The 12,231-nt window shown below is 44.2% G+C and overlaps 2 protein-coding genes across 3 annotated transcripts; one reads left to right on the top strand and one right to left on the bottom strand.

Annotated features, from left to right (window-relative positions):
- Positions 1 to 3,289, top strand: LOC118769104 (C-type lectin domain family 4 member E-like). Its single transcript, XM_036516118.1, has 6 exons — positions 1 to 31; positions 268 to 375; positions 667 to 831; positions 1,782 to 1,933; positions 2,643 to 2,764; positions 3,139 to 3,289. Exons 1-6 carry the CDS (start codon positions 1 to 3, stop codon positions 3,287 to 3,289), a joined length of 729 nt encoding a protein of 242 aa, XP_036372011.1.
- A 1,478-nt stretch (positions 3,290 to 4,767) lies between these two features.
- LOC118796631 (NADH dehydrogenase [ubiquinone] flavoprotein 1, mitochondrial) lies at positions 4,768 to 11,194 on the bottom strand. 2 transcript variants are annotated; one of them, XM_036555628.1, is made up of 11 exons: positions 11,141 to 11,194; positions 9,506 to 9,621; positions 8,995 to 9,077; positions 8,417 to 8,587; positions 7,751 to 7,934; positions 7,023 to 7,212; positions 6,697 to 6,909; positions 6,244 to 6,410; positions 5,535 to 5,616; positions 5,301 to 5,446; positions 4,768 to 5,000 (listed from the first exon to the last, which is right to left on the bottom strand). In XM_036555628.1, the coding sequence occupies exons 2-11, from the start codon at positions 9,614 to 9,616 to the stop codon at positions 4,923 to 4,925; spliced, it is 1,425 nt and encodes a 474-aa protein (XP_036411521.1). In that variant the 5' UTR covers positions 9,617 to 9,621; positions 11,141 to 11,194; the 3' UTR covers positions 4,768 to 4,922. The 2 variants fall into 2 exon arrangements, with proteins under 2 accessions (XP_036411521.1, XP_036411522.1); XM_036555629.1 differs by having other exon boundaries at positions 11,146 to 11,176.
- Between the last annotated feature and the right edge of the window lie 1,037 nt (positions 11,195 to 12,231).

The following is a 12,231-nucleotide window of genomic DNA, read 5'->3' as shown; positions in this document are numbered from 1 at the left end:
ATGGGCAGCATGTACACAGAACATCAGAAAGGTGAGAGGTGCTACACTGCGTAAAGTTGCTTTAATGTGTAAAGTTGACCGGAGGGTAGTTGGGCCAAAGACCACAGAACTCTGCTTCTTACTTCAGCAGCTGACAGATTGGCGCTGGAAGATTCTGCTAGCTTGTGTGACATGATCACTTGCCTTTGTTAAACATGAATGCATTGTGCCTGCATTTTAATATTGTTACATATGATTATGTATTGAAAGGCTGCTGTTCTTCCTCAGACACCCAGAAAGCTGACTCTGGGATTACCTCATGCAGACTGGCTGCCCGTTACCTGGCTGTGCTGTGCCTCCTGTTAGCCGCTGGCAACCTGTTCCAGACCATCCACAGTGAGCATGTCATTCTAAATGGGTTTCACATTTTTCTCACTCTTCAACAGTTGCAACAGCTGCAACAGTTATGCAAATTTAAAATCCAAAATTCCCTTAAAACCTGGTCTTGGTCAAGGACATTTTATCATTTGATTAATGTATGCAAGCCTACCGTGACATTCCTAAACTTAACAATTGCCACTGGACATCACTTGAATTGTACCACATGCTGCACTGCACCGTTGCCATTGCCATCTTCAAACCCTGTTTTGTTTTGTTTGATGGTGAAAACTTCCTCTTTTGGCTCAGTGGTACAGATGAACAACACTTTCCAGACCTGGTCGGTGTCCCAGAAGGAGCAGGTCAGACAGCTGGAAAGGAAGTTCAAGGCCCTGAATCTCACCTATGCTAGCCTCTTCGTCAAGTTTCCTGAACTAGATAAATACTGCCCTGTCACCAACAAGACTTCCCAAGGTGAGTCGGGCTACTGTGCCCATTCCCTGTCCAGTCTGAAAGAGTCTACAAGATGGCTGTGTGTTTCTTGGTGCAGACACTTTGCTCATTAAGGAAGACAGTCAGTTAATGAAGCACCTTTGTTTCTTTCTGTTTGCTGTGCAAATTAAATATCTTCTGTGTTTGAGCCTGCCTATTGTATGTGTTGGCTGCATGTTATACAAGTTAAGGTCTGATGCTACATTTGAGAAAACAACCAGAAAGAATTTGCCAGAAAGAAAAAGTGCAGGACTTCAGAAACATTGTCAGTTCTGATCTGTGTGTGAAAACAGAACTGTGAATCGCATATGAAATTCCAACATAAAAACAGCTAAAAACCTTAAAGCAGCTGTTGCCTTGTTAGGTGTGCCGATTTTTTTTGCAATGTTCCATACCCATGTTTAAAGCTAATGTCAGCAGTAAAACTGCAAACATACAGAATTGTAACATGTAGATTTTGGCTTTATATTAGAAAACCTTTAAGTTTAGGAAAGGCAGAGAATTTCTCCAAAGGTCAGAATAGTTTGCATTGGAGTTGCGTTTCAGATCAGATAGCCGTGCTGCAACAGTATGACGGGACATGAACAAAACCCCAGTGTATCACCCCTTTATGGCTTGACAGTGCTCCAAAATGAATTGTTTCATCTTTGTGGTCGATTTTCCCCACCATAACTTAAATAAGCTACTCCAACATCTGAAAAATCCACACAACTACACACAGAGCATAACTGAGCCACAAATTTACATATATCATATTCATAGAATAACATGCTAGAATAGTAAGCTTTCTTGACAGAAAACAGGCCTCTTAAAATGTTGAATATGCTCACAGCTGGGCTTACAATGAAGAGATGTCAACTGTGTGCTTTGGCCCCTCTTTGAAAAGTCTTGTGAAATCGTAGCCTCGCTGACGTGTTCGTCTCCCTCTCCAGAGCGGAGCTGCAGGCTCTGCCCAGAGGGATGGGAGTTTTTCGGTGAGAAGTGCTACCTCTACTCTACCGACCGGCAAGACTGGAAGTCGAGCAGCTGCAACTGCATGTCCTTGGGGGGCCACCTTGTGGCCATCAAGAGTGAGGAGGAGCAGGTACGAGGCCCCCAGCACTGCCAAATCCTCCTTCTCTGTATCACTCATGGGGCACACAGTGGATGTTTTCCCGTGTGAACCGGTCATTTCATAGTAATAATTGCCTTGCTATATTTATTTGGCAACTTCTTGTGGCTGTTGAAAATCTAAATCTGAAATTACATCATGGAGTCAAAGGGTTATTACATGCGCATGACATGTGATACAAAGCTTTTGCAGCTAGGAAAGAAAATAAGAGACATGAGATGTCAACATTTTTTATAGAATTCAAACACATTTTTTTGAAATGTTATAAATTTTATAAATAATTGTTCATGTGGGTATACCACTTCATGGCCTCACACAATCAGTTGATTCAGTGCAGGTACACTAACCAAGTTCAGGATCAAAACCGTAATGCAGTATTCAGCTTGAAACCCCACAGGGTACCACATCCCCTGACCCACCTTTGTTTGATTATTTCACCTTCATACCTTTTTCTCCTATTTGGCTCTATAGGTGCTACAACTTAAGTCATAATTAATCCCGCAACACCAAATGGTTCACATATGTTGACTGGTCAAAAACAAACCTTTTATTTTATGAATTAAACACTTTGGTTATGGAGTTAGTTTTGAACCCTTTTTTGCGGAGGTCCAGAAATGTCTAACTAATTCTCAGAATGGAGGATATTTCACTTTGCTTCAGTCAGGATTATGCTTTCCTGTAGGTGTACCTGTGGAAGAAGGCCAAGGCTCTGAGCCAGGGTGATTCTTACTGGTTGGGCCTACATGACACGGACAGTGGGGCCTGGCAGTGGGTGGACAACACATCTCTGGCAAACAGCGTACAGTAAGGGCAAATGCGGCAGACAGCTTTGCAAGAAACATTTTCCATATTGACTAGATATTCAATACCTGCATCTCCTCTACCTTCCCTATTTTCAATCTTAAATTCCAGTTGGAAACAGAAGGTTCCTATGGCAGCTATGTTGCTATGCTAGCTGCGGATGTTCTGTTTTATGCCATACCCCTTCAAGGGGGGCAGATTAAATGCTTAGAACTGCTTCAGCTACGGGAGACATAGAGCTTTCAATGTGTCAATATTCAATATTTAAAATATCTGTGAAGTTACAGTCCAATCTTACGGTCACATTACACTGTTAAACCCGTGAATCTTTCAGGCAGTGGCTGAACTGGTAAAGAGTCTGGCTGACTGTGTCTCAGGTTCTGGGGCTACATGCAGGAGAGAGGAGACTCTGGAGAGCTCTGTGCTATACTGTCTCCCGGCGACAACTACAAGATGGACTGGTACACTTTCCCGTGCAAGAACACCCTGAAGAGGATCTGCGAGAGGAGGTCAGGAACTCTGCTCTGATGCAGCGCCGATCTGAACAGAAGCGCAGACAGCTAAAGTTTGTACATCCTGCTCAAGCTTCCTGTCTGGCCCTTGTGTGATAGAATGAGCTTCACAGAGCAGTCACGACAGTGGAGTCCCTGGCCATCTTCCACCATAAGCTGAAGACTCATTACATTACATTCTTATCATTTAGCAGACGCTCTTATCGAGAGCAACTTGCATAGGTTACAATTTTTACATGTTACCCATTTATACAGCTGGATATTTACTGAGGCAATTCTGGGTTAAGTACCTAGCCCAAGGGTACAGCAGCAGTAACCAAGCGGGGAATCGAACCAGCAACTCTCATCCTCAGCCTGCATCATGACTCCCTCTGCCTACGCATTGCACTTAAATCTAGCTTTTTCTTTTATGTTGCTGAAGGATTATTGTTGCACTTTGACTCGTTATTGAAATGCTTCATTATTGCAAGCAACTGATCTGTATTCAGTATAGCACCAGTTTTTGTAGCACTGCGAGAGTACACTGACACCCGCTCAGATGGGGTCTGATGTTTTTTTTCAATGTCTACTTTTAGTCATGCCGCGTTTCCATTTTTGTACCTTCGGTTTGTAAGTCACTCTGAGTAAACGTGCATCGAAATGGTGGGGCACCTACACTCACACAGAGAAACCTCCAGTCTTCATGGCTGCCAAGTTCATTGCAGGATCCTAAACTATTTAGAGCAGAATTATTAGGTAACTCATTGATTGATTGGTCATCCACCAAGTCTTCATTTTCGCTGGATTAAAGGCAGCTACAGGTGTATGTCATTGTCAGAGAATGTGTGGTGCGCTTGTATTAAAAAAACCACGATTGGGGAATCTGCATGGTGAATTTGCTCTGGTCCAACTTGCACTGAGGACACAAACTTGACAGGCGCACAAACCAAGAGGGTGACCACGACGCCCAAGGACATCCAGCTGACCCACTGCATCCAGGGGATAACACGCTCCAGAAGTCTAGCATGCACAAGTGAATTAAGAATGCTGTTTTGAGCTCTATTTAGAAATTCTTTACAACAGTTCTGTTATTACAGTGTTGGATATCATAAGACAATGCAAGGGCATTTAATTTGTTGGGTAATATGGTGTACTGCTGTCATTTCAAACGTACTCAACCTTAGTCTTGTTCTATTCCGAAGCGTATCAACAGGTAGCTAGAACCTGTTCTTAGTTATATTTAATATAGCAACTAAGAGAAACCACAGCGCACACGGGGTTATATGATTTCCTCAGCTATGTCATGTCCACAGCATCTAACACCATCTAAGATGATTTATTCTTTCTGTCTACATGAGAAATTCAGTGAGAGATTTACGCATCACCAATCAAAACCAAGGACACCGTGGATCATGCCATTATGAATGCTATCCAACTGTTCAATGCAAAAATCCAATGCAATCCTGCAATGAAGTTCAATGCAATACCCTTTAAAGTCAGTTAGTCAGAATAACGTTGGGTTCTTAGAACTTTATTGAAGATAAGCCTACAAAGACAGGCTGTAATGTACTTATTCACAATCAGAGACAACAATCTTGTTAAATAATGCGAGGGAGGGGTTGTGATGGCACAGAGTGGTGGGGGGTGGGGGTGGGGGATGGATGGTGGAGTTAAGCCCTGGCCTGCTGCTTCTGCTGGAACTCCGCGATCCGGCTCTCCATTATAGGCCGGAAGTGACGGATCAGCCCCTGTGGGGGGGGGGGGGTACAGCAGAAAGGAACACAGGCTGAGCATAAATCTTAAAAACAGCTGCCAGATCATTTGACCCAATCCTGCACTCTCAACCTCTGCATGCCTCCCTTACCACCACACAAGGGTGAAGTGCTCTTGCTTTCTCTCTCTCTCTCCCTCCCTGTGTGTGTATATAGATGTGTGTGTGTGTGTGTTTGTGTGACGTGTGAGAGAGACCACAACAGCCTTCAGGACCTGCACAGTTTCCTTTCTCACGTACTGTCAGTGTATTTCCCAGCGATGCCCCCCTCCTGTACCTGCACTGGCCAGGCGGCTCCGTCGCCCAGGGCGCAGATGGTGTGTCCCTCGATCTGCTTGCTGATCTCCCAGATCATGTCGATTTCCGACGTCCTCGCGTCCCCGCGAACGAACCGCCACATCATCTTGTTCATCCAGTCCACTCCTGCCAGAGCCAGAAGACAAGGGTTCGGGGTTTGTGCACGGAAATGGTGTACATGCAGGGTCACTGCACGAGGGGGGCGGTTCCTTACCCTCCCTGCACGGGGTGCACTGGCCACAGCTCTCGTGTTTGTAGAACTCGATCAGGCGGGCGATGGCTTTGATGATGTCCGCCTGCAGTTACGGGAGCAAATTCAAGCTTCTGTTAGACTGAGCATCCAATACACTAAACATTGATGAACTGTAGTGAACTTAACCACTGAACATAACACTATCACTGTACACTGCATGACAGCTTCACCTAACTGAATTCCCTCTGTTTAAATTTACCATTTTGTTTACAGATAATTCTTATGTACTTATAGGAAAAACATTTTTTCCAATCATATGGTGGTTTGCTAAATTATACGATGTCAGGTACACACTTTAGTTAAAAATATTCATATTCATAAATATACAGTTTTCATAATAAGCAAGGTTTGTACACCTATATGCCTGTAAAAAAATAACTGCAATAACGTTTTGAACAGATGAACACAGATTAAATAAAAACTCCACTCAAAATGCTGATTGCGTTATCTGGGGTAACTATTTATAAGGTCTTCTGCACATGACTCATACTGATCAAGGAAGTAAATGTAAGTAAATATAAATCAGTATCAACATTTTGACACTGACTGTAAAAATATAATGTCTAATACTTTGACTGACTGGGACAGCGCTTTTGCACATAGTGAAGAAAAACACAGCTGATGAGTTAATTGAGTTAATCAGTGGTTAATTAAAGCCCCATTTGCTTACGGATTTGTCCATGACGATGATTGCAGCTGTGCCCAGACCGGTCTGCGCCTGGATGAGGGCGTCGAAGTCCATCATCACATCCTCACACACCGAGCGTGGGATGAGGGGCGTGGAGGAACCCCCAGGGATCACCGCCAGCAGGTTGTCCCAGCCGCCTCGCACTCCTCCTACAGACAGGGGGCGGTGTCCCCGTCAGAACACACAATGCCTATGTGCTCTCAGTTTGTAGTGGTTTCAGAATAGCGAAGAAGACGGGGAGGTATATCGGTTTTCCTCCTCCATCATACATGAGAACATCTCTAAAGCATCTACATCTGCCTAAAGGTGCTGCAAGACGACCAGACAGGATTCATGACCTTACGTGTGTGATATGATACCACAGTTCATCCAGAAGTGCTAGATATCCTGCCACACACAGAGAAAGGCACAGAGGAACAGTGAGAGACAGGGCACCTGCATGTCTCTCGATCAGCTCTTTGAGGGGGATGGACATCTCCTCTTCCACGGTGCAGGGGGTGTTGACGTGGCCGGAGATGTTGAAGAGCTTCGTCCCAGAGTTCCTCTCCCTCCCGAAGCTAACGAACCACGAACCTCCACGGCGACAGATGGTGGGCGCCACAGCAACCGTCTCCACGTTGGCAACCGTCGTCGGGCAGCCAAACACACCTTAAAACCAAACAGGGGGGTATAATGGACATTAACCTGTGAGGTAAACTGCCACATATACGCACAGATACACGGCAGGAGGCCCATCCCTTCTCGTCGGCGCCCTCTCTCACCCACGTCGGCGGGGAACGGGGGCTTGAGGCGGGGCTTCCCCTGCTTGCCCTCGATGGACTCGATGAGCGCCGTCTCTTCGCCGCAGATGTAGGCGCCTGCCCCCCGCATGACGAACACGTCGAAATCGTAACCCGAGCCACAGGCATTCTTGCCAATCAGGCCCGCCACGTAAGCCTCGTTAATTGCCATCTGGAAGGGGGGGGGGGGGGGGGGGGGAAATCACCCACCCATCAGTGGAATCACCCACAAACAGGGTGGGAGGCACAACGAACATCATCATCTACCACCATGACACTAAAAGCCTTGCACAGCTCCAAGACAGCTCTGCCAGTATAGATGGAGCATTTGTACTCCATTTATCTGGAATTTCGTTATTTAAAACAGTACTTTTTCCTACACTACAATGCATCCAGTCAATTTAAAAAAAATCTAAATTAGCCTATCAATTAATAAATCAATTGTTCCGATTATTCATTTGCAAAACTCAACTAATACGAATCCACAGTAGAGGTACTGAATTTGTTGGTCACCACCATTGTAAAGTTCTATAGAGGTACAGCAGAAATATAGCATGGTTATATGCAACCATTCCACTGCAAAAAACACAAACTTTCCTTGCTTGTGGTCCTGTGATGTAAGCAATGACATACGTGTCTGTGTGTGTCTGTGAGTGAGTGCCATTTTACAGTAATGAGTCGGATGTTTGAATACACGCCCGGTCTCGTACCTGCAGGTTGGAGGACTCGTTGTAGAACTCTCCGCGGATGTAGATGTAGGCGGCGCGGGCCCCCATGGCTCTGCCGGCCACCAGGCAGCCCTCCACCAGCTTGTGGGGGTCATTGCGCATGATCTCCCTGTCCTTGCAGGTACCGGGCTCCCCCTCGTCAGCATTCACCACCAGGTACTTTGGTCTGGAGAGAGAGGGTGGGGCAGGGGGGTTTGAGTATCGTCTCAAGATAGGAATACAAACATGCAGATAACACTACAAAACTGCAGCTGTAACTGGGTGCCACATTACCAAAAAAAAAAAAAAACGTCAGATACCACATAGTAAGTAATACCTGCTGACGTGGGAATGTGGGAAATTCCAGTAAAAAACTCCAAATGCGAAATTTAGCTGGATCCCATGTTTATAATATCTATATAGCACGTTGAGGTTCTTTCTGTATGAGCAGGATAGGTTGTTGTAGCTTGGTGGATCCTGATCTGGTTTTAACTTTAGCGTTGATGTAACATGCATGCCTGACAGAGGAAATGACGTGAAAGATACTACCAATCTAACCAATGGGGTCAAATAATAAATTTGATATTCATGTGCGACTTTAAACGGGTGTTGACCCCCTGTGTGCTACATAGTGTTGCAAGAGGCCCTGCATGTTAACGGACCACTGACCGGCCATCGCTGGGCTTGTTCATGAAGCCCCATTTCATGCCGGTGGGGAAGCCGGCTCCGCCCCTCCCTCGCAGGCCTGAGACTTTGATCTCGTTGAGGATCCAGTCGGCCCCCTTCAGAAGGATCTCCTTGGTCTTGTACCAGTCGCCACGGCTCAGGGCACCTTTCAGCCTGACATGAGAAAGAAGAAACACTATAGGCAAACAGTGTGGGCGGCAGTGTACCACAGTGGTAAGGAGCAGGACTCGCAAACCAAAAGGTTCCCCTACACTACTTTAGCACTTAACTCAGCATCATACTGACTTCTTGTAATACTTCTCGGTAACTCTTGGCATAGTGACGCACTTATTTGGAAGTCGCTCTGGGTGAGAGCGTCTGTGAAATGACGTAATGTCGTGTAATTAGAAGGATATTAATGACGCTTAAGCACAAAAGAGAGACAGGTGTACACAGTCTGCCATTGGACATTGTGACAGGATGCCTGTCTGTCTCCACAAAGCAGTCTGACACAGACAGGATGAGCGCTTGGCTAAGGATGATGATACATATTCTGTATGTGCAGGTGCAAGTGCTCGTACCTCCAGTCATGACGGCCATACAAATTGGTGAAAATCCTGTCCTGATCACTTAAGGGTCCAAACTTAGTCTTCTTTGGCTTCTCCTGAAAGATAGGATATATTCAGCCACCACTGGCAACACGATAAATTAGGAAGATGTCAAAACACAGTGATGTGTATGCCCTCTTTTTCACAGCTGAAACAATCCAGATGTCTGCCATCTACTCCATCTACTAACTCCTTTCACAATGGAGAAGCTTCAAACAGGTTCAAACTGACTGCACTGAAACCTACAGGAAGAAGTCACCAAACAATAAGCAATTACTTGCTTATTAATGCAAGCGCTCTACTACTTCCCAACACTTGAGTAACACCTAATACCTGAACCCTGGAATGTTGAACAAATAAAATTATTTACAATAACCCTATTCATTAGAATTAGAGAACGTTTGTTACATTTGTGTAATGTAAAGGTAATGAGGTAATGGCTTACGGCTGACCCAGGCAAAAAATTCACACTCATGGGACATACCTGCTGAGCAGCGGTGCTGTTGAACCGGGTCAGAGCTGTCGCCCCGCACTGGCTAACCACTGTCGTGGACCGCAACGAAGCGCTCACCAATGTCCGAGACAGGGACAGCATCTTCACTGCAGACACAGAGTTCAGGTCAGTATCCACATACCCATTTAACTTGTGGTGTGGCATTTACTCCCACCAGTGTCCCTAAACCCTGCATTTCTCAACCAGTGTGATACCTGAGCCAACCAGGTGTGCCATGGCAAATTCCCACACAATTTAATGCCATTAATAAGACGATGACCGTGTTTCATGCCAATTCTGAAACTGTGTATACAGAGCGGCTATCCATGTGGGTTCATGATATGCTCTCTCCCAAAGCTTGACAGACTCAGACTCAATCTATATAGCTACGAGAAATCAATTTGATTTGATGATAACAATTGAAGGCAGGAGAAGAAAATCAGAGTCCAAGATCAGACACTTCTGTTGTACTCTAGTGAAACAAACATGTTACTCCTCATACAGGCATGTGCTGGCAGCATTTGTTAAGTCCATATATATTTATTATTGCTACTGTGTGGTGCCGTCTAGGCTATATGCTTACCAGGCATACCAGCTCATCATCTGGCACAAAGCCATAGTCTGTTATTCAACGTGCTGTACCTACTTATTATGTGCAGAGTGGGTGCTGAGAGTTAAATATCTGTCCTTTACCTCGGCAGATTATTTTGTGCATTTACGGCCAATCAGGGAAAAAAACAGCCTTAGAATGATATCCGCAGTTTGAATTTTACTTAACGATACAAAGCAAGCACTTAAGAATAACAAATATTACGCCACACGTCGGATATCATCTCAAACTGTACCCCTAGACTACCACCGATGCTAAAAACAAATGCCATAGGACACGGCCCACTGGCACGGGTTGACAACAAACTTAAAACTGGCGTTGCATATTGTTAAAACAGACTAAAAGGGACACCTATAGTTGTTTTTCCAAAAATCCAGTGACCCGATCCAGGAGCCACCAAAATGTCAGATACGTAACTAGCAAGACAAGGTACCTACTCATGCAACTTTTATCTCCTTGAGGCTAACTATCTCGTAAAGAGCATTAGCTTAGCATTAGCTAGAAACAGTGCATACGCGACAGTGCCTTGCATAAAATAGGTATTTCCACTTAGCCTGGCAAGGCAGATGATTTCGCTATTTAACTTGTGCACAAACTGTACACATTCCCAGAACACGGTAGCCGGCCAGCTCGTTGGACATCACTTCTTGCTAACCAGCACACTCAGCAACTAATCAGCTGCTGCATGTCAGCTATGCAGTAAAGATAAAAAAAAACATGAATTACGAAAAATGAAATATTCCATTATCAAACAAAATGGCAAGCTAGCTAACTAATGATACAGCACCAAATAATGCACTAATATACCAAAGAGCTAGCAATTTAGCTAGCTAGCTGCCATGACCTCCGTTTCCACTTCTCAAACACGGATGATATAGCTTTCTCCTGGAAGCATCGTGACATTTTCATAATTCTGACAGTACTGCGATATCGGAAATACAGAATCCGTCTAAATAACAGACTTTAGCCACAACGATCAGTGACCTGAAAAGGAATAGAGTTAGCTACGGACTCACCTTACCGCTTCGTCCTACAGATCAACACTTCACCAAGTTACAAAAGGAAACCGGAGACGGATCAAGAATTAAAGGAAGTAGCGTGATGTAAGTGCACCACGTGGTTCGGCTTTTTGACAAGACATACGCGTATTATAAGCGAGGCAAAACAGGTTATCGTAGCGTCACTATATTCACCGATTATGTTTAGTATGTGTAACTTCTTATTTTGTAATTTCACGTTTTATACGTTACCTTATACCTTGGTCTCCTTTTCCTCGCAGGGAAATGTAGTGCGGAAGTGGTGTAGCGCACAATAGTTAGATAACAGAACAAAACAACGTTAAGTAACATCTTAATGTCTCAGTTATGAAACGCTGTTCTGCTGTAATTATTATATGCTGCATGTATTTCTCCTGTACTGCTTTAACCATTTACATACCAATACAGATTTATGTCATGACACCAGATAATAGAGTGCAGTCAATAGTACAGTAAATATGCACCCTAGAAGTGGGTCCAAGGGAAGAAATTAACAAAGGCAATCTTAACTTAACTATCCTAGCTAATCAATTTTTCCTTACTTTGTATCAGTAAAGAAAGATAGACTGTTTGAGGGGTAATTACACAGACAGACAAACAGACCAACAGACAGATACACAGTTCTATGCTATTTCTCTTCTACTCTGTGTAAACGCTAACCAAGCTGTCTGAATTTCAGTGACATAATGCACACCAAGGCTCAAACGTCTCCCAGTTCATACTTTTATTTACAAGACATTAACAGTGACAATACATGCATAATACCTCTGTTGCTGTAGCGCATCCCAGCAGTTTTTGTGCGCTACTGTGTAACTGACAGCATGAGCTGGACATTGCTTATTCATGTAACTTTGCAGTTTGACTCTTTATGAATGTTCTTAGGCTTGTGCTTGAAGCAGAAATATTCCAGAATGCATTCATGTCATTACTTTCTGGTCCAAGGCACATATAATTACTAGATGTCAGCCCAAATCAATAGCCAGTCCATATATTATAGAACTATTTTACTACTTTTTTTTTTTTTTAATTGTGATAGGTCATTTGAATTCATAATAACTTTGTCAAGATCT

Source organism: Megalops cyprinoides, chromosome 21 (assembly GCF_013368585.1).
Source record: "Megalops cyprinoides isolate fMegCyp1 chromosome 21, fMegCyp1.pri, whole genome shotgun sequence".
Taxonomy (NCBI): domain Eukaryota; kingdom Metazoa; phylum Chordata; class Actinopteri; order Elopiformes; family Megalopidae; genus Megalops; species Megalops cyprinoides.
The sequence above is the reverse complement of the archived record's forward strand: the minus strand, read 5'-3'. Positions and strand labels throughout refer to the sequence as shown.

What these genes read in the sequence shown, in the direction of transcription:
- LOC118769104 (XM_036516118.1), top strand. Translation starts at nt 1, where the DNA reads ATGGGCAGCATGTACACAGAACATCAGAAAG. An exon ending in GTACACAGAACATCAGAAAG is followed by an intron (nt 32 to 267) that starts GTGAGAGGTGCT and finishes GTTCTTCCTCAG; the next exon opens with ACACCCAGAAAGCTGACTCT. An exon ending in CCTGTTCCAGACCATCCACA is followed by an intron (nt 376 to 666) that starts GTGAGCATGTCA and finishes CTTTTGGCTCAG; the next exon opens with TGGTACAGATGAACAACACT.
- LOC118796631 (XM_036555628.1), bottom strand. Translation starts at nt 9,616, where the DNA reads ATGCTGTCCCTGTCTCGGACATTGGTGAGCGCTTCGTTGCGGTCCACG. An exon ending in TATGGCCGTCATGACTGGAG is followed by an intron (nt 8,588 to 8,994) that starts GTACGAGCACTT and finishes TTCTCATGTCAG; the next exon opens with GCTGAAAGGTGCCCTGAGCC. An exon ending in GTGCACCCCGTGCAGGGAGG is followed by an intron (nt 5,447 to 5,534) that starts GTAAGGAACCGC and finishes TGGCTCTGGCAG; the next exon opens with GAGTGGACTGGATGAACAAG.